This window comes from Ascaphus truei, chromosome 5 (genome assembly GCF_040206685.1).
Source record: "Ascaphus truei isolate aAscTru1 chromosome 5, aAscTru1.hap1, whole genome shotgun sequence".
Taxonomy (NCBI): Eukaryota; Metazoa; Chordata; class Amphibia; order Anura; family Ascaphidae; genus Ascaphus; species Ascaphus truei.
Genome location: NC_134487.1, coordinates 168,090,834 through 168,113,185, shown reverse-complemented (window position 1 = coordinate 168,113,185; position 22,352 = coordinate 168,090,834). Strand labels below are relative to the sequence as shown.

Genomic DNA, 22,352 nt, shown 5'->3' with positions numbered 1-22,352 from the left:
AAAAACCTCAACCATATGGTGTACAAGAAATATAACTTGTGAGCACATTCACGTCTCACAGGTCCACACACCTGGAAAAGAAAAATAAGTGGGGCGCAAACGGGGGTCAAAAACAATGCCTGACCAACAATAAAAATAACACGGGTGATGGGGGATTGACAAAAAATGTACTCACACAGGCCTGTGTGGTACTGGGTGTTGCTATAAGTATCTTTAGTCTGCTTCTTCTTAACAGTCAGTCCCACTCCCTCTCTCTCTGTGCGTCAGTAAAAGCCACTCAGGGCGCATATAGTGGGCAACTGTTTCCCACTATATGTGCCCTGAGTGGCGTTTACTGACGCACAGAGAGAGGAGAAAGAAAATGTGCATATCAATGGATGAAGATTCCCTGGTCTCTCAGCCAGTCCCAGTCATATCTGTGAGGAGCACATATTCTTCATGTGAACATCCGCACTCCTCTTATTTGGAAGAAATTACCTCTATAGATGGCGTGTACCAATCACCTTAATCCCAATACTAGCCTATGAACCCCTTCCCCACTGTGGGATAATTTTCACTGTTCTTCTTTCCCCACCACCCCCCCCCCCTGCCCCCGCCCCGGGCCCCCCCACCAACCTCTGCTTTTATTGGTATTTTTGTGATGATATATTTTTGAAAATGCACTGATTGAACGTTATGTTTTCTAATAGTGGTATGCAACAAAGTTGTTTTCTTTGAAGAGTAACTTTGAACTCTTCACCCTTTCTTCAGATTCATTCTGTAATACATTGCATATCTTCAACACACACTTTCTAGTATACTTCCAGTAGTCAACTAAGCAGTGCAAGGAACGTGACCTTTTGTTTTGGATTTAACATATTTTGTAATGTCATTTTTTCTATATAGCATATAGACCATCATGTAGAATGTCATAAAATGTATCTGTCCCTAAACTTACAGAATATTTTTTTTACTTTAAGCATCCAGTTTTGGATGAGCCCATTGCGGAGGCTGTCTGCATTCTTGCAGACGTGGATAAATGGTCTGTGCAGGTGGCCAGTAGCCAAAGACGGACAACAGATAACAAACTGGGCAAGGAGGTGCTGGTATCCAGTCTTGTCTCCAGTCTTCTTCATTCCACTCTTCAGCTTTACAAGCACAACTTGTCTGCAAACTTTGTAAGTATGAACACTTGTTTTTGTTAGCTTTTGAGAAGCCACAATTACAGAAACCACAAACATGGCAAAGTACTCTAAATGTTAGTGTTCCACGGATGGTTTAACATAGGTATATCATACTTTCCCCTTTTAAGCTTTGCTCACTGAAACGTAGGTAACTTGTACATACAACATTAAAAAAAAAAAGGGCCAGACATCATTTTTGTAAACTTCATTAAGTGTGCTATAGATTAATTTTAGGACATTTTATTGCAGAGCTTTTCAGAAACCCAGCCGTACCAAAGCGTGTTGGTATTGCCTTCTGGTTATTTTTTTTTAATTATTTTTTTTTTTAATTAATTTTTTTAGGGTGCACAAGATGTAAATCTGATCTGCTTACTACACTTTTTTAAATGTTTGAACTTTATCCAAAACCAGTTATATGAGTACTTCAATATTAGGTGATACCTTTTTTATTTAGACTAGAAATTGTTTTACACTCTCTCAGGTCAAGTAGTACTGAAGTACTCATTTATATTTGCACTATTGCAACTGGACACCTGTATACACAGTGGCTACTTTCTTTCCTTCTCAATTACAACTTAAGTCAGTGTTTTTCAACAGGGGTTCCTCATCTCGGACGCGCTATTCAAAAGGGTTGGGCTTCCTTACAATGCATCTGATCTGAGACGCACTATTAGAGAGGGTTGGGGTTCCTTACAATGCATCCGATCTGAGACGCTCTATTAGAGAGGGTTGGGGTTCCTTACAATGCATCCGATCTGAGACGCTCTATTAGAGAGGGTTGGGGTTCCTTACAATGCATCCGATCTGAGACGCTCTATTAGAGAGGGTTGGGGTTCCTTACAATGCATCTGATCTGAGACACGCTATTTGAGAGATTTGGGGTTCCTTACAATGCATCTGATATCAGGCGCGCTATTAGAGAGAGTTGGGGTTCAGCAGAATTTCGCAATATAGTTATAGGATTCCTTAATCCAAGAAAAAATTGAAAACTACTGATTTAAGTAGTCAGGCCTGCACCTTTAATTTGCCAAGTTCACGGAATATTAGGTTAATGTATCCGAAAAAAAGTTACAATACTGAAGGAATAATTTACCATTTTGCAATTTAATTGAACTGTCTAAATAGTTGTACTGTTATGTGCTCTGTCAGTAAAACTAATCCAGCATCTGATCTTTGTTTTCCTTCAGTGCATTATGCACTTGGAAGGTCGGCTGCAGGAGCTCTACTTCAAAAGCAAAATGCTTTCTGAATATCTTAAAGGCCAGACAAGAGTTCATGTGAAGGAGCTGAGCATGGTGCTGGGGTAAGACAACAAATTAATTCACCATATAACCAGTTAAAACATAATCCTTAGAAATATGATTCTATATTACTGAACTACAATGTCCCTTATTCACAATTTTATTGCAACAGACAATCCATGCTGATGGTCTTACCAGCTGTGTATTGCAACAGGCAATGCTCATACGGTGTGCACATCTGCTAATACAAACTGTCCCGTGGTTAAAGATAATTGTACAGTAGCAGATGAACAAGGAAATGGAGATGTAAATTCTTGCATTTAATGTGTTTAACCTCTTGAGTGCATGAGTGCCCCCAACTACCCCCCCCCCCTCCGACCCTCTGTGTTAAATATAATATCCTACTGTATGTCTATGGGCAATGAGACTGTGAATTTAAACGTTGTCTACAGTTGTCCCCATTATTTACCCAGATATTTTTATAGTCATTGTAGAATTGCCAACCTATCTGCAATTGCATATAATTTTTAGACTTATTTTGTGGGAATGTAAGAAAAAACATATTCCAGGTCAAAAGGCCAGCATTGTAAAGAGGTTTAATGCACAGTCAGCCTATTCTCATAAGTGGCACCAAAAGCTATTTTGATGCGTATTAGAAGGAAAATGAGAAACTCCCAGGTAGTTCTAATTTACCCATTCGCAAAATTACTTTAGTTCTAAAAATCAACCATACAATTTTAAACAGTTGAACATTCCCCACTTTTTTCCCTCTCTGTATAGTATGGGTGGATTATGACCAGAATAAACATATATCAAATAAAGAATATCACTTGTGAGCACATTCACATGTCTTCGACAGGTATGCAGCCCTGCCTTTCAACCATTATCACCTTGCATACAGTGCTCCCACTGCAGCAAGAGATTCTGGGAAATTACATGCAAATGAGTGTCACCTTTTGCCTGGAATATCCATTCACATGGAGCCCATTTAAGCAGATGCATCCCCGTTCACACAGCTTTTAAGCACAGCATGAGACTAGAAAAGCAAGTCAAACAACTCACAGACATGTTTCAACCTTGATGGGTATCGTCAGTGTGAGGTTGGTTTATACTTGCTTTGCAATATTTCTAGGCTGTGTAGGTTTTAACATATACATTTTAAGTTATGGTGGGTGAAAAAGGCAACAAAAAACCTTCACGTTAGCATATAGCCAATAAAGAATATCACTTGTGAGCACATTCACATGTCTTAAGGGAAATTATTTTATAGTGCTTAGATCAAACTAGGGGAAGGAAAGACAAGGCGATCGATGCCAGATAATGATCAAAAATTAATACATGTATATAATGGTGAACCTTATAACCATAAACCAACAAGGAATACAAATAATAATAAATAATATAAGCACATTGAGTTTCCACATCTACTAATGTGGTATGGACAACCATAGTGCTAGACAGTGCATACTAACTAAAGTGTACTCTGCTAAACAGTGATATACATACAGTATAACGTTCTCTATGAGAACAAAATAACTTTACTAAAATGTGATAGTGATGTTATAAATGTGATAGATATCAGAGACTATAGTAATAAAGATACGTTTTAAATATAAATGTGTTGTCAACATGTATTGTCGTCTCTTATTTACAATTAGTCTTTATGCCTAAAAGAAAACAAACTAATACTAATGCTCACCTTAATGTATGATTATAATACACAAAAATAGTGAGCACATAGTATCATTACAATATATTGAAGATAATTCTGTGTAATTATAAATAATACAAATAAGAATTGAAATATGTAGAACCATAATAATATAATATAATGAAATATATAATATCAATAGATTGTACTAAAAGTGAATACATGTATAGTATAAACATAAATTGATATATCTATAAACGTGGTTATATAGTGCAAAAAGCATATAATATAAACATGTAGATGACAATAATATTAATACATATACATACATTTAGACATGTGTGTATACATATAAAATGTGTATGCTAATGATCCAAATAGAAATCTTCATATAAAAATGAATGAAACTATTACATTACCCAAAACAATAAACTTAATCTATTATGCTAAAAAAAACTGACTGACAGGCCAAATAAAAACTGGTTCATATTAATGCAAACTAAACGAAAATTAAAAAGCTAAACTACAGCGAACAGATAAATGTAAAGAGACTTCTATAGCTATAAACGTCTATCTACAGAACAGTTATTAAAGAACAATTGTTTAAGAAAAGGTGTGAGTTCCACATGCTCGTTGAAACCCTCTGGATATCCTGATTTGAAAGTATAAATCCAGAATTGTTCTTTTTTTGATTAGACGTCTCTGTCTCCCTGTCTCAATGCATGAGTCATATGATCAATACCCATGCATTTAACTTGGCCAGGATCACAGTTATGCATGTCTTTGAAATGCTTTAAAAGGGGTGTCAGTGGTAAATGCTAATCCATCAATTTCGGGATATTTTTAATATTCCGAAGATTTAATAATATTCTGTTTTTTTAATGAGCGCTTGGTCTTCCCAATATACTGTAGACCAGGGGAGCGTAAACATTTACTGATGCGCCCCCCTGTCTGGCCTGCTCCGGAGCTCGCCCCTCCCCCCCTCCTGCCTTGCTGCTGCGTCAAATGACGCTTCGGGGTCCTGTCATGTGTCACGTAATTTGACGCATCGTTGCCAATGAGACGCGTCCCAGCGTCTGAATCCCGATAAGTTTTATTGTTGCAGAGGCCTCACGCGATCCCCCGGCATTTCATTTGAATGGCTTGGGGAAGAGCACAGGACCTCTGCAACCGCCTGTCCCTCCCCCCATAAAAATCTCCTGCCCCCCAGTTTGCGCACCCCTGCTGTAGACGACAGTTGCACTCTATTACATCTGTCGTAAGACAATTAATAAAGCATTTCAATGGATATTTAACATGCGTAACTGTAGATGTCACATGTTTATCTGTTCTCATGTGTTTGATCACTTTACATCTGCCACACTTCTAGTTTCCTACTATTCCCTATTGGGTTGGGATGTTCATGGGTTCTTCTTTTTGTGACTTTAATTGGCTTGGAGTAAGTATGCTCTTCAAATTTGGAGCCCCTTTGAAAATTACATCAGGTCTAAGCTTCAGCAATGGCCCCAGGATTTTCCAATGTTTATTCAAGGCCTTTTTGATTGTACTTTGTGCCCTGTTAAATCGTGTGATAAACCTAGGTGTTCTACCAAAGGTTTTTTTTCTTCTTTTTAATATCTGTTGTTGATTGAACAGTTACTGTTCTACTCTTATTATTATTATTATTATATTGCAAAAGGGATGAACATTTTACCTTTTTAACTTTTTCTAAGGACTGATCTATCAAATCTTCTTTATATTCTTTATGAAGAAATCTATTTTTAAGAAATTGAGCTTGTTCCAAAAAATACTTATCATTGGTACTATTTATTTTCAGCCTTAAGAACTGATTGTATGGTATATTGTTGACCCATTTAGAATCATGACAGCTGGTAGGGTGGAGATATGAATTCACATTAGTGTCCTTAAAGTGGGTCTTTGTATGTATTTGATCTTCGTATATAAAGATTTCAAGATCCAAAAATTGGATGTTAGTGGTGCTGTTGATACAGTACCAGTAAATCTCAAATTGCATTAGTTGTCATTCAGGACACTGACTAAGCTCAAATAAGACTCCTCATCTCCCTCCCAGATCATCAGAATATCATCTATGTACCTCCTCCACAGCTTCAGCTTTGGAGGAGGTACATATGTGACAAATAAAGATTACCAGTGGCCCATGTATAAATTGGTAAACAATGGGGCAAAAGTAGTCCCCATCGCTGTACCTAATATTTGTAAATAATAACTGGACTTGAACATAAAATAATTATGGCTTAAAATTAACTCAATGAATTTGAGAATTGATTCAGTTTTGTATAGATGGCAACCGTTTATTAGATGCAAGGAAAAATTCAATGGCGTGGCTTCACTTATTATGAGGGATGCTGCTGTATAAAGCCTGTTCATCCAAGATTGCCAACCTATAATTTCCATTACAATCAAACCCATCCAGAACCTATAACACCGCTGTGGTGTCTTTCAAATAAGAAGGAAGTGCTGAAACAGAAGATTTGTAATTAAAAATCCAAATATTGAGATAAATTAGAAGTAAAGGAATTGATGCCTGAAATGATAGGGCGACCTGGAGGAAATCAAATTCAAATCTCGTCAGTATGCCTGCAGCCAAAGCTCCCTCTAGTAATTGTTTAAGGAGTGCATTGATGTTTTTGGTTGGATCTGATTCCAAATTTTTATAGGAACTTTCATCTAATAACATACGTTCTGCCTCTCGGCATTACTCTTCTTTATCTTGCAACACTAGGCCTCCTCCCTTATCAGCTGCTCATATAATGTTAGAATTAGATCTTAGTAGGCTTTTCATACTTTTCAATTCACTGGAACTCAAATTTAAATTAGCCTTCCTAAATGTCTGACTACGTAGTTGGTGAATTTCTTGTTCCACAACTGGTCAGAATTGTAGTCCTGGGCCCCGGGAAATCTGTCTGCGGCTCTGCTATCACTAGAGATGGTTTCTAATTCATGAAACTGATTTTTTTTACCAGAAGTTTTTATTTATTTATAAAAAATGTTTTACCAGGAAGTAAAGAGAAGAAGAAGCAGGCACAAGGTCTTACTCAAAAGGAGGTTTAATATGCCATAAAGTCCAACGTTTCGGCAGTCAAATACTGCCTTTCTCAAGGTGAAGGCTACCAAACACATGAAAACAGTCAAAATATATACCACCCCCCTGATACTCACCCCTCCCCATTCTGCCACATAACCAGGATGTTGACGCCCACCTGATGACGTCAGAGCTACCCTATGGCGCCCCCTAGTGACGTCAGACATCTAGGTCTAAATCCCTGGCAATACAGCATGATGACGTCAGCATGACCCGGCCGTCAGGGGGGGGAAGGGGGGGCGTGCACCAATCAAGACTGTACTCACAGGGCTGGACAAAGATTTTTTCTGTCGCCATGGGATCAGTGTCAGAGCAGGGAGGAGTGAGACACTCCCATAAATCACCCTGAAAGTGTAAATTACCAGGAAGTAATACATTGAGAGTTACCTCTCGTTTTCAAGTATGTCCTGGGCACAGAGTTATAAAAAATACATGGTTACATTAAAAGAACAGGGCTATACTGTGAATTCACAGACATTTCATGGACAGATAGAGTTGGAAAATTGGGTACAGGGGACAAAGGGCTTGTGAGTTTCAGATTGAAATAGAACAGCTTTAACATCACGAAACGGCAGCAAAAGGCTCACACCCTTTGGCTGCGCAAAAGGCTGTCTGCTTTTGGGGCAACACAGACGTTCACTGGAGTGGTTGAGATTGAATCTGTTGCAGCTGTGAACAAAAAGTTCATTGTGTCCTCTTGGCTCATTAACATTCCAATGGGTGGGGTTGACGTTCCACAAAGTACAAGCGCATGTTAACCCTTAGCACGCTGGTCCTGTGCAGAGGGGAGCAGTTCTTGGGGAGCCCCATCTGGCTGTCCGCCTTTGGGGCAATGCAGACGTAGTTGTATTGTATTGTATGTCTTTATTTATATAGCGCCATTAATGTACATAGCGCTTCACAGTAGTAATACATGTGGTAATCAAATAATTAACAGATAATATAAATAACAGGTCATGGGAATAAGTGTTTCAGACATAAAAGTAACATTAAGGAAGAGGAGTCCCTGCCCCGAGGAGCTTACTGTCTAATTGTTAGGTAGGGAGAACGTACAGAGACAGTAGGAGGGAGTTCTGGTAAGTGCGTCTGCAGGGGGCCAAGCTTTATGTATCATGTGTTCAGAATATCCACAGTGCTATTCATATGCTTCTTTTAGCAAGTGTGTCTTAAGGTGGGTCTTAAAGGTGGATTTATTTTGGATAAAAACCATTAGGCCTACCCTTGTCTGTAATTTGTTGATCAGGATGTTTTGAGAAAGTTACCTTAGGATACGCTCCTGAGGGATTCTCTTTATTTTTATCCTTTTTAGACCAAATGGATTTTGGAGAATGGGCATGGTTACATTTTACTCCATTGTCTCCTTCTTTCATGTTCCAAATGTTTTGTTTCTTTAACATAACCGATTTTATCCCTTAGGAATTTCTTGTTCTTAGCAATCATGATCCCATTCTCATACTTCTTTATTTTCAAATGTAGTTCCTCCACCATTTTGGGAAGTTTGTCCAACGTAGGTAGACCTATTATTTCTTCCTTAATTTTAAGAATTTAGGAATTTAAAAGGTCTAGATCTTTCTTTCTTTCCCCTATAAGGAATTTCATGAGCTTTACTGAACATAATTCTAAAGTATCTTCCCATATGGTGACTAATTCAGGATTATTGATACCGTCGGTGGAGTTTTTAATAATCCTCAACCCTCTCTGTACTCTTATGTTTGATATATTCTTCCAAAGTGTTTGTATCGCACAACGCTCAAATTTCCTGTTCCAACAATTTGGATAAGGCATAGAGCCTTGATGGTAGATCCACTTCGGGATCTTCTTTTTTAAACTTATATTTTTATTGAGATTTTCAAGATCTAAATGGGGAGTAGTACAGAAGGGGGAAAAAAGGGGGGGAGGACAGCCATTTTGTAACACAATTTCTACAGTCATCAACAGTCACATTACATCACATACATAGTTTTATAAACCACATATCATATTCTCCTCACTCCCAAATCCTCGTTTCTATTACAATCAGATCCTTATCCCACATCCCAAGGTTCCCATACTCTATCAAACTTTCTTGTGGTATGATTCAGAAATTACGTGTCTCCATTAGTTGGACATCATTAACCCTTTTAATTATCTGTCTTCTGGAGGGCGGACGTGTTTTCTTCCACGCTGCTGCTACAGCGCATCTAGGTGCCGTTAAAATATGCAAAATCAATTTGACTGTATAGTGATTCACATCATCCATGGGTCTAATCAGGATAATTAGGACTGGGTCTAGCGGCATCTTAATCCCCGTCACATCTTCTATCAATTTCAGAACTGTCCTCCAATATGTCTGCATAACTGGACAGAACCACCAAATATGTGCTAAATCCCCTATCTGTCCACAACCCCTCCAGCATCTATCAGTAGCTTCCGGGAACATTTTGACTTAACCTCTTGGGGGTGTAATACCAATGCAGCAATTTCTTTTAAATATTCTGCTTCGTTACTGTACATATAGAGGTTTTGCCTGCATTGTCCCAAATATCTTCCCAGTCCTCTCTTGTTATTCCAGTCTGGAAGTCCAGAGCCCACTGATCCATATATTTATGGTCCGGGTATCTTTTTGAGGGGTTAACCCCTGGTAGAGAGGTAAGATCAGACCCTTTTGGTATTTTTTTGTTTTGCACAAATCTTTGAATCGTGTGTAACCGGAGAAGTCCTCCCCATAAAAACGCTGTCGAACAAAAAGTCGGACCTGCATATATTTGAACATCTCAGTTGGGGTTAGACCATATTTTCTAATCAATTCTTCAAAAGACATCAGCTTGTCTTTTTCTAATAGATCTCCCGTCTCTAGTATCTCTCTCTGTCTCCAGGATTCAAAACCCTAACCCTGGAATCCCGGCAGGAACCCTGGGCTACCAAATAGGGGAGTAAGTCTGGATGGGGTTGACATAACTTTATATTTCTTTTATGCTAGCTGCCAGATTTTTAGGGAGAATCCAATTGCCATCGGGTCTGAGTTGCTCCCAGTACCAACCCTGGGGCTTGACCATAGCAAAGAAGGCCGACCGACCGGGCTTTTTAGCGATCTCTCCAAATCTACCCAAGCATAAGTCCCTCCCGGGGAGTGCCAGTACACCATCTGTCTCAAATGAGATACTATATAATATTTTAAAATATTTGGTATTGCCAGACTGCCTCCTTCCTTAGACTCCAACATAATTGATCTGGCTACTCATGGTTGTTTATGATTCCAGATAAATTGCATAATTCAAATTGAATCTCTTTTATAGTTGTATGCGGAACAGGTATTGGTAATGTCTGGAAATAGTACAGAAGTCTGGGGAGGATATTCATCTTAACTGCAGTAATGCGCCCCAACCAGGAGATACAATGGGATTCCCAGGCTTGTAGGTCCTTTCTTATTTTAGAGAAAAGCTTGGGGTAGTTATATTTATATAGTGACTTGTAGTGTCTAGTGAGATGGATCCCCAAATATTTTAAATTGGTCTTTTTCCACTTGTAGTCAAAGTGGCCTTTGAGATCCTCTTTTTCCGTTAGCATTAGGTTTAACGCTTCCAACTTTCCTACATTTACTTTATATCCTGATAGATCTCCGAATCCACGGAGGGTGGATTGTAAATTCGGAAAGGGACACCAGAGGATTAGAAATGGTAAGAATGATATCACCTGCAAAGAGTGATACTTTATAGCACTCATCTTTTATTTTAATCCCTTGTTTATTTGGGAAGGTTCTGATTGTTGCCGCAAGAGGCTTGATTGTCAAGGCAAAAAGATGAGGAGAAAGGGGACACCCCTATCTAGTTCCATTCTTAATTGTTATTTATTTATTGGGTTCCTTTCCCCTCCTGGGATTTTCAGGGTAGTTGTCGGTGTCTGGTAAATGGCGTGGACCCCCTGTAAAAAATTTTTTAAAAAAACAGAACCCAAATGCCTCTAGCATTTTATGTAGAAAATCCCATCTTATCCTATCAAACGCTTTCTCCGCATCTAGACTCAACAACACTGCCTTCACTTTGGATTTGTGAGCCTGTTCAATCACATTGATAATTTTCCTTGTGTTGTCTGATGCCTGGCGTTCGCTCACAAAACCCACTTGGTTATAATGGATTAACCCAGGAAGTATTGGGTTTAACCTGTTAGCTAGGATTTTACTATAAATTTTCAAGTCCGTATGAAGTAGTGAGATTGGCCTATAGCTGATACAACATAAAGGGTCCTAACCCTCTTTATGGATCAACTCTGTATTGGCTTTCGTCATCTGTGAAGGGATTTGTTTTCCACTACGAATATCATTAAATAAATCTAGTAAACATGGTCCTAGGATTCCTATAACATTTTTAGAATACAAATTTGAGAAACCACCTGGGCCAGGGGCCTTTGATGGCTTCAATGAGCCAACCGCCCTTGTTAGCTCTATCCGAGTTCATTTTGTGGTCTTCCTCTGTCAATTTCAGAAGTTTGCATTCTCTAAAATAATCCTCTATCTGCAACAAGGCCGGGATCTGAGGGGTTTTGGGATGAGCTATCTAGATTATAGAGGTCCGTATAGAATTTAGCAAATTCCTCTGCTATCTTAAAGGGATTGTATGTCGCTTCCCCTCCTTTCATTCTAATAGCAGTGACCGAAGTTCTTGACCTAATCCCTCTGAGTTTATTTTTCCAACAGACGCTCAGCCTTATCTCCTTTATCATAATACATCTGTTTAGTCCACTTCAGGTTCTTCTCTACCTCTTTTAATTGTACGCTCTTGAGTTCTATTCTTGCCTGAAATTTTATAGCATTTCCTTGACGGATTTTTCTTGTGTGATTACTCTAACTGGACTATTTTTTACATTAAAGTTCTTTGTTTCTCTATTTTTATCCTCATTCTATACGTTGCTATTGAAATGAGCTGTCCTCTAATCCTGGCCTTATGCGCTTCCCATAATACTGTTGTTGATTCTACAGATCCATTATTAATATGGAAATCATTTTTAAGTGACTCTCCAATTTGAGTACTAATCTCTGGGTAGTTTAATAGTGAGTCATTCAACCTCCAATGGAATGATTGCGTCCTAATAAATCGTCACCGGGGCATGGTCTGACCATGTAATGGGCCCTATATCTGAATGGACCAATACTTCCAAGATACTTGGGGATACAAATATATTATCAATTCTCGAATACGAGTCGTGGAGGCGAGTAAAAAGAATAGTCCCTCTGTCCTTTGTGTGCCACACCAGGCATCCCATTGGCCATATTCTTTGAGTAGCTGTCTAAATTTCTTTGCTACACTGTAGGTCATTGCAGAGTGTGGGTGTTCTGAGTGAGTGGACTTGTCCATGTCTGGATCTGGTACCATATTAAAATCACCTCCCAGGATCAGTTGCTGTGTTTCCCTTAAAAAATCAATTTGACCCTCATTGGGAGTGTAAATATTTACTAGCATGATCTGTTGGCCTGAGAGAAGCTCGTGGAGCACCAGGGACCTCCCTCCTTTATCCCTCTTGATTTCCAGTGGCTGGAACGGAATACCCCGTTTTGTTAGTATTGCAACCCCCCTTTCTTTACTGGTAAAAGACGAGTAGAATGCTATGGGTAAGTCCCGCTGAAAGTATTTGGGGGCTCCTGGGTGTCAAAATGTGTCTCTTGTAGAAAGACAATATCTGCTTTCAGATTCCTAAATTCTTTTAGGGCTAATCTGCGCTTACTATTGCAATTAAGGCCTTTAACATTCATGGATACTAACTTCAATGGCGCTTGTCTAGCCATACCCAATGTCATGTCTCTCTCTCATGTGACAGTTGTGAACATAAAAGATTGATGGTTGTGGGGAACAGGTGGGAGTAGAAAAAATAATAATAAGGAAACTTTACCCCTCCGGGAACTTGGATACTAATAAAAGAAAAACACCAAAAACAAAAATTAAACTATAAAGAAAGATGAGTGTAACCACCCACTCATCCGTAATTTGTGGCCTGGCCTGACGAGCATATGGCCCTGATGTTGGGAATACAGGGCTTTTTCCTACCCCACACACCCCGCCTTCCTCTATTTTTAGTCCCCTGATCGCACCTCCAACCTAGCCGAAGCCAGGGCTCACAAACAGCACGATTATCGTTTATTCCACCGATCAGCAGACCAGCTTCCAAGATATAGATGGTCAACTCCAAGCCTCTGATGAAACAGTACCTACAAAGGTTATAAGGATTTTTTTTTTTTTTAAAAAGGGGAAGAAAAAACTGAGTGGGAGCAAACACAGTTATAGGACCAATGTAGGCTTCTCACAGTCATCGTATGTAGACGGATCGACAATTGGAGAAAACAGCCGAAGATTCCGGTTAAATCTTCCAAAGTTCTAGAGTACCACAGGAGAGTGGTTCAACAAGAGTCTCCCAAAGGCACAGACGGACTTGGGTCTTTTATCTCCCGGCTACTGCACCCTCAGCCGATCGATCGTCATCTGTATGGTTGCCCCGAGGTCTTTGTCGTTGGCTCAATCCATCCTTGGGGTTCAGACCCAACGCTGCGAGGAAAGATGCTGATTCTTCGGGCTACCGGATCGAGATCTGTCTGCCACCGTGGTTGACTGCAAGGCGGAATGGAAAGGCCCATCGGTAGCGAATACCCTTTTCATAAAGTACCGTCATTACTTATCGTAGCCCTCTTCTCAATTGTCATCCTGGACAGGTCCTGGAATGTGAGTGCAATATCCATATTTATACTGTTGTGCAATACAATTTTAGATCGTACTATACTATTGTGCGTTCTCTCTTTTCTCTCTCTATAATCCTTGGATGGAGTTGTTTTCAAATTCAATTGAGCCTCTGTTTCTGCAGGCTTTTACTGTATAATCCTTTCCTTGGTTGCATATTGATGGAGCCTTAGGACCACATATCTGCTTCTTTTGGGGTCATCAAATCTCGGCCTCAAGGCTCTGTGAGCTCTAACCATCATAAGATTGCCATCTTGCAGCTGAGGGTCAATTGACGTAAACATTTTTTTAAGATATGGCTGGAGGGCTTCCGCGGACACAGACTCAGGGACATGCCGAATTTGTAAATTCTGCCTTCACTCCCTGTTCTCCATATCATCCATTCCATCCCTTCACTTATCTCATCATTGAGCCGCAGGACCTCATCGTCAGTATTTACCTGATTTTATAAGGAAATGTCCATCTTATTTTCAAGCTCCGTAGTTCTTTTAGCTAGTACAGAGACTTCTGTTTTAAATTCCTTTACAGCTCTGTCCAGAGCTAACTGAAAACTTGCTTGCATTTCTTTAAGCATGTTCTGGAGGTCCTGTTTAGTAATCACTGTCTCTCCCTCTGCCATAGTCCATTCTCTGTCAGAAGCAGCTCCCCCCACTGCCTCTTCATCTGCTGTGGCCCTCTCTGCCTGATTTCTTAGTGTGGCCTTTCTTATAGTGATATCCCCCTCAAAATCCGTATCTTGCCTCTCGCCTTTGTTACTGTCTGAAGGTGTCCGCTCCTGTGCGCCCAGCTCAGCGGCACCATCTTTGTTTTTCTTCTTCTCTGGTGCCACTTGCTGCCCGTGGCTGAAGCTGGAAAGATCCGGCTCGCCACCTTCCTGGAGGACATCCCCGCTAGTTCCCCCGGCTTATCTGATGTCCTTTAGGGCTAAACGAGGCGGCGATAGGGGCATTTTATGTAATTTTCTCAGTGGGGTCACACGCACGCCCCCCACTTCGGGATCTTCTAAGGTATGTTCCTCCGAATACATGGGACCTAGTTGTTCACTTCTATTAATTTTTTCCTCCAAACGTGAGGAATAAACTAGTATTGGTGGTATCATTATTGATTTCATCCATCATAATTGATTAATCAAACAATATCTCTGGACCAATAATGGCAAAAAATGGTATGAAAACCGTATATACAGGGAAATCCCTAATGGAAACAATATGATCCACGAGAAAAAGCAATGAAATAATCTCTATTATCTGAAAAAGTTCCAGGTGCTAAAGTGTAGCAGATGAATATATACCAGATGTATAAATGTCAAACTGATTAAAATAATCAATTTAAACATTATAAATCAACCATCTGGTGATAGCATACACCTTTTGATGGGAACATAAAAATACAGTCTTATCTATGCTGCAAGCCTCTCAAAGGGAGTGGTGGACTCGGTCCTATGATCAGAACAAGTTCAAATCCGTAAAAAAAAAGTCCCAAACAGAAATGGAAGCAGAGACGCCGCGCTCGTGCTATCAAACGTTGGCAAGTAGAATAAGCCCCTTGCTACTGGATGCGTGGAGGTACTCCCAGTCACTCCTGTGTAGGAGCGCCCTAAGGCTTTGTGCTTATTATTGTTATTCCTTGTTGGTTATGGTTATAAGTCTCACCATTTTATACATCAGGACATAGAAGAAAGAAGTGAAGATACCAAATAGTGCAATATTGTCAATTACAACAATGTGGTCATTGTTGAAAGCTCTATAAAGTTTCCACTCACGTGTACAACGTGATATTAGGGCGTTGTGGTTATTAGAAGTTACCAACTTTATTTATCCAGATACATGCTCCAGATCAACACCGATATTGTTCCACAGGAAAGGAAGGGAAATCCACATACGAAGGAGAAAAAGCAAAATAGTATAATATTGCTTTTATTATTAAAAACACAAAGTATTCCACTTACATAAGTGTCTTTGTGGTAGGCATTCAGACCACCCTGGGTCATATGGACAGACAATACTCTTCACAGCAACAGCATCTGCTCCACGGCCGTCACAGCATACACTGGGCTGATTGGTGATGTCCTCCACTCTGAATGTCGCCAACAAAGTTCCACTCTGTAATCCACGACTCACCCTAGGGATTACTGAGTTGGACTTTGTTGGTAACTTCTAATAACCACAACGCCCTAATATCACGTTGTACACGTGAGTGGAAACTTTATAGAGCTTTCAACATTGACCACATTGTTGTAATTGACAATATTGCACTATTTGGTGTCTTCACTTCTTTCTTCTATGTCCTGATGAGATTTGCGCACCGGTTTTCTTCGTCGATTGCTGGTTGGATTTGGTCTGAGTCCTGTGTCGGAGCTGCACTTTCTAAGGACAGTATACTCTATATTGCTATTTTTGTTTAAAGTGGTGTTATTTGCACTTGATTTTTTGTATCACCATTTTATACATGTATTAATTTTTGATCATTATCTGGCATCGATTGCCCTGTCTTTCCTTCCCCTAGTTTGATCTAAGCACTCGTAGCAACATTTGATTTATTTTGCCTGCTGCATAGTGCTAGTGCTAGTGGGTATTTCCATACCAGCCGATTTTCATTGGCTGGAGGGGATACGTAATGCGCGCAAACAACCTCCGACGTGACCCCCTGACAAAGCACGCTGTTGCGAAACGCATAGAGGTCACGTGAGGCTGTTCAGCGCGCCCACCCATTGGCTGGTGCCAGATAGCCAAGGAGCTGAAGCGGACGGAAGATCAGCTGTTGATCGGTGCAGGCTGGACTGTTACACCAGCACAGATCACAGCAGTCCCACTTTTCAATATTCCCGGTCAGTATCTTGGCTTCCCCCATTGTGGTTTATCTGTTTGTTTTGTTTGCGAGTGTGTTCACAACTGATTTATTGTTGAGTTGTCGGTCTGTGCTCACGTTGGTTTTTTTATTACATCCTTCTGTACTATTTCAGTGATAGTGCCATTAGTGGTAATTACCCTTATACATTTTTTATTCGTGTGTATTTTTTTATGTATCAATAAATATTGTGTTACACTTTTTACTTACAGTTTGTTGTCTCTTTTGAGCCTCATTCACATTATTGGTGATTTTAAATAATCACCTTCTGGGCTGTATAGTTTTATTGTACATGGTGTTGCGTATTTCTTTATTAACCTCCGGTGCGCTGTGTGCATACTGTATATAGAGCACTTTTATTTCATCACAACTCTAGCTGGTACTGCATCTTTATTTATTTTTATTTTTTTACCTTCCAGTGGGGCTTGGAACAAATTTTTAAGGCATACATAGCCAACATTATTACACCTGTTACCACACGATAACACATTTCCGTTAATGCACGTTTTAACTCATCACGGGACTATTTGCAAATTGAATTCAATATGAGTTGTACAATTGTACTGCACAATTAGCATGCCTTACCGCACAATAAGCAGTGCAATAACGTTGACTATCTGTATAATGACATTTTTTGTTTTCTATAATAAATCTGGTGCTGCTCTTTTCAAGATTATTGCCCCCGTCTCTTGATCCCCTCCACTACTAGATGGGCAATGCTAATAGTAAGGTTCTAAGTCATTTTCAAGTTGTCGCTGTACAAGAAACCAAAACATCTGCTCTTTGAATACGAAAGCTCTAACTTTGTATTTTAATGCGTTTGTTTTTCAGAATTGAATCCAGCGATCTTCCCTTGCTGGCTGCCGTTGCCAGCACCCACTCTCCATATGTTGCTCAGATCCTTCTTTAAAGGGAATACATAATTGAACTGTATCTGTGAGATTACAATGGGAAGACAATGGACATTGCATTGCACATCTTCCAGCACTTACTAAAGACAGTGGAACAGAATTCATCTTTAAAACTGTACAAAATTCCTTTAGATTTCTACAGATGTGTGTAAACCTGCACCGATGAAGATAATCAAACATAAGGGTGAAGATGCTATGTTCACACTAATTTGGAGTTGTACTTTTAAAGTGATTTGGGCCCACAGCAAATGAAGAAAATGACAGTGAAACTTTTATTCGAATATCTAACCCAAATGTCTCTACGTCTCAATACAAGAAAGAAGAAGCCTGCTCATTTTTAGGAGTGATCCTGTTTTGGGTTCTTTTAGTATTTTTATACCACCGTTTCACAGGCTATTTGTTCTGATTCTGAACTAATTTGGATACAGAGTCAATCGAAATAAGGACATTTCACGAAAGAAATGTATTTTGTAAATACAGTAGTTGTCTAGGAGGAGATGAACAAACATGCCGAGAGTGGCTAAATATTTGCATTGTAATTTCATTTCACTTAAGCAGTGCAACCAAACCTTCATTTTTACTGCTGGAAACTATTGTTCAAAAATGTGTGTTATAATAGGCAGAAGGAATTTCAAAAGGAATCATTAAAACAAAAAGACATAAACGTCTTCTGAGGAGGGAAATACATTTCCTAAATTGTCACTGTGTTTGCAAAAATTATTCAAATATTACCTCTAATATTACAAGTTTTCTTACTTGGAATCAATATAGATGACTTTTACCAAAGAGTTAGTGTGTGGGGGTTGGGGGGGGGGGGGGGGTGCACAATCTCAAGCATTTAATTTCTCTCAGGTTAAAATCAAAAATTAAATGCAAAGCTCAAAATGTCATCAATGAGCAATGTGGTAGAAATGCCTCCAGTTTGAGTGTTCTTAATTGGCTTATATCTTGCAAAACAATACCCCCCTTCGATTATCCATCAGGCTAATTTAGTTTTGGCAGCTCCCATACTTGCACTAGGCCCTGTAAAAGCTTGTTTGAGATGCTATGTAGAGGCGTGTCTGTGGTAGATTCCTTACCTGTGGATACAAATAAAAACATTTTGTCAGTGTTCTGTACTACTGTACCTCCCATTACCACCGTTGCTACTTGGAAGACCTGCAAAGTGTTCCTTTGCCATAAACAAATACTACTTCACTCACATATAGCAATATTCAGGGGCATAGTGTTGTACATCTTAAAATGTACCGGCATATTTACTCCTTGCACTAGAGCTAGAGTATTTGTTGCACAGGGAGAAAGTATTCTGCTGAAGGTCATAAGGAGCACACAATGATGTCTCCCACTATAGGAACAGTGCTGTTACTCCTTGTCCATTACTTCTCCCTGATGCATTATGGGTCTTTCTGGCAATAGGAGTTTATTGAACACAGATTTTATCAAATCTTTTTTTTTCCTTGACAAAAACCCTCTTCACGTTGAAGATTTTATTTTCTGGTCTTTAATGTGCCTTGAAATTCTTTTCTATGCTTTCTCTAAATATCATACACTCTCTGATCAACTAGGCCGTAGCTGTTTAAGGAGAATCTCACGTTATCATGCATGTTACATTAACCTTTTTAACAGCTTTGTATTTCTGAAAGACAGACATTCTGAAAAATAAATCCACGACCATTAACAAATGTAGAATAGAAATGATACAGTACATGCCAGTGTAATTAAATAGCCTTTAATCATTTCTACCCTACTGAACATTAGTTACTTCACTATGACAAAAAGTCGTCTACATGCTAACAACCCGGTACCTTCCCCTCACTGCTGTTTCTGTAACGTAACAAGAATTTTTCTCGAAGTTCCCAGGGAAAAAAATCAGTCCTCTGTTGTGTTGTTTACCTGTGAAATGTTATATCACGTGCTGCGTGCAGAATAGAGTAGTACAGGCAGTCCTCGGTTATCCGACACAATGCGTTACTCAAAATGGCGTTGGATAGCGAAACGTTGTAAAGCGAAACACGTTTTCCCACAGGAACACTGTTTAAATGAAAGGTTCCGTTCCTGAAGGCATTTTTAATGCTAAAATACACAAAATATTTTACGCAGACAATAAGATATGCAGCACACACATAAATTATATAGTGCATATACTGTATTATATATATATATATATAATATAACATAATATATAATAAAAATATATTATATAGTATAATATATATATATATATTATATTCACATAAACAACTTTGCAAAGCGTCCTAAGAGCGTTGGATAAGCCTTTTTCGCGTTGTAAAAATGAACATAGGTAAGCATTGGATAAGCCATTCGTTGTAAAGCGAAGCGTTGTAAAACGAGGACTGCCTGTATAAGGAGGGATGCTGATCAGATAAGCAGATCTACATGCACTCTGGGAAGGAGTGTGGCGTTCGTGACTCTGATCAAGCAAGGGAGAATTATTAGTCAGTGTTGTAAAACGAGGACTGCCTGTATAGGGAATTAAAACCTTGGCTGCCAGAGAAGCCTGTAATGTGTTGCAGGTCTCAGGAAGCAAAGGGTTAAAAATGTAACCACTTTAGAACCACTTTAGCCTTGCACTGGGCTACATAACCATACTGTTGCCTTTAGGTTTAACCACTGTGCTCCCTGACCTGTCGTCCTAGAGCTTCATCTCCAGAATTCTATCATTAAGATTTGGAAGCGCATCTCATTGTGTAAGGAGTCGTTCTGTGCTTACTGAGCAGAATATGTCCTGTCTCCAGAAAGCAGCACATTAGCACATTAGCTCTTAAATAAATAAAAATCAAGTCATGAAATTATATAGCATTTATGAATTCCTTCACTGTTCCATAATCCTATTTAAAATGTCCACACAATAACACGTGAAAGGACAAGAGGTTGTGCAATTTGTCTGGTGCACCATGTGTGCGCTTACATTAGTAATATACTTCTTGTACTGCAGTCTTGCTTTTCAATCGAGACTTTGGCATTTAATACAAAATCCTTGCAACACCATTGTGGAAGGTAATCAGAATTTGCACCTGTAAATAAAACAAATTGTTATAGAAGTCTGTCCTACAGTATGCAATCTTATTTTCTTACTCGCATGCAATCCGTTTACACAGGATCCTAATAATAAATGCCTGCAGGTGAACCAGATTATGTTTTTTTTAATGCATTCAATGTTGTATATATTTCTTTTCAAAGTGTAAATACTGTGTAATTGCAAATGCAAAATGCAGATTACAACATTAATCTTGGATCTCACAATTTAAATTGTGTAAGTGAGAAGTCAGAAGACTTATTTTTTTAATAAATACGAACTGTATCATATTTCTCACACTTTTTTTTTTTTAATCTAAAAATAGCATTGTAAAGCAAAAAATTATTATTTCCTTGCCCAGATATTCTATTAATACGCCTATGTTTGTAGAGGACCTGGAGTTGACCTCTCTTAACCACTTACAGTACTTCAAGTGGAATGTTAAAAAGGCCGCTTTTTTTTTTTTTTTTTTAACAATATTAAAAAGTCAGATTTATCAATGTAAATATATAGCTGTATCACAGGTGAAAAGCAAAAAAACAACTATTTAGTAAAACTGTAACATGTTACAACAAAATACTGTGGTAATAATTATTCTTTTTCTGCATACTGTTGTCCACTTAACATTTGCTTTAGTGTAATTTTATATTTTTCACAAACCCATATGCTTTGAAGGAATATAACCTGATTTTTCTTTTGGGCCTGCAATACATTACAGATCAACATGACACAGCAGGAGTAGCTCCAGGCCTTAAGAACTACCAACAGGCCAGGTTTTCAGGATATCTCTGCTTCAGCACAGGTGGCTCAATCAAGTGGCTCAGTCTTCGACTGTCCCTGTGCTGTTGCTGGAATATCCAGAAAACCTGACCTGTTCGTACTGTAGCTCTTGAGGACTGGAGTTGGCTACCCCTGTGAAACAGGCTTTTCATGCACAAGGGTTAAAGCTATTGGGATATCACTTTTTATTTTAGCATTGATGTTTTAAATCGGTGCTAAGTATTTCATTGTAACTTGCAATAGAAGGCCTTATGCACTTGACCAAAATCTTGGTAATCAAACCTTCTTGTTATGTCTTAATTGCCTGTCTTGAAGCATCAACTCGCCCAATGTGTGTATCCTCTGATCTTCTTGTGTTTTAATTATTGGATTGATATGAAAATGTAGGTTTTTTTTGTCTCTTTGCTTAATTTAAATTATTTAGATTGTGTATAATGTACAGAGCTGTCTTCCTCTATTGTGTAAATATTTTTCATGTTATGCACTGTATTATATTAACCATTCCCAATTTTATGGGGAGCTTTGTGCAATAAATACAGTCGGTCAATGTATTTGCTGCAGTGTTTTTTTTTTTTTTTGTTTGTTTTTTATAATTTAATTTTTATTTTTTATGTTGCTGAAGTGTTGATTTATTTTTTTAGAGGCCTTGAAAAGCACTGACAAACGTGTTTCAGGCCACTCCACCCTAAACTAAACTATTTACAGGGCCACAGATGTGGCTTCCATGTCCCAGAACTTTCACAATACAAAATGCATTACATCAAGCCCGAGAGGGTTCAAAATTACCTCCCATTTCAACTACTGAATTTAATTTTTTGGAATGGTGGATCCATTATTTAGGCTTACATTTTAGAGAAGCAAATGCATGTAACTGTTCATGTAAATACTTTTTCTGCACGCATGTTTAAATGAACAACA

At 38.9% G+C, this 22,352-nt stretch overlaps 1 protein-coding gene across 3 annotated transcripts in view; it reads left to right on the top strand.

Moving 5' to 3' along the window:
- The window catches only part of FNIP1 (folliculin interacting protein 1), a 127,813-nt gene extending 105,828 nt beyond the window's left edge, over nucleotides 1-21,985 (top strand). For all 3 annotated transcript variants that reach the window (XM_075601193.1, XM_075601191.1, XM_075601192.1), the window contains 3 exons: nucleotides 960-1,157; nucleotides 2,351-2,466; nucleotides 17,538-21,985. In XM_075601193.1, coding sequence (XP_075457308.1) covers nucleotides 960-1,157; nucleotides 2,351-2,466; nucleotides 17,538-17,616 — 393 coding nt within the window. In that variant the 3' untranslated portion in view covers nucleotides 17,617-21,985. The remainder of the gene's footprint in view (nucleotides 1-959; nucleotides 1,158-2,350; nucleotides 2,467-17,537) is intronic.
- Nucleotides 21,986-22,352: the final 367 nt, after the last annotated feature.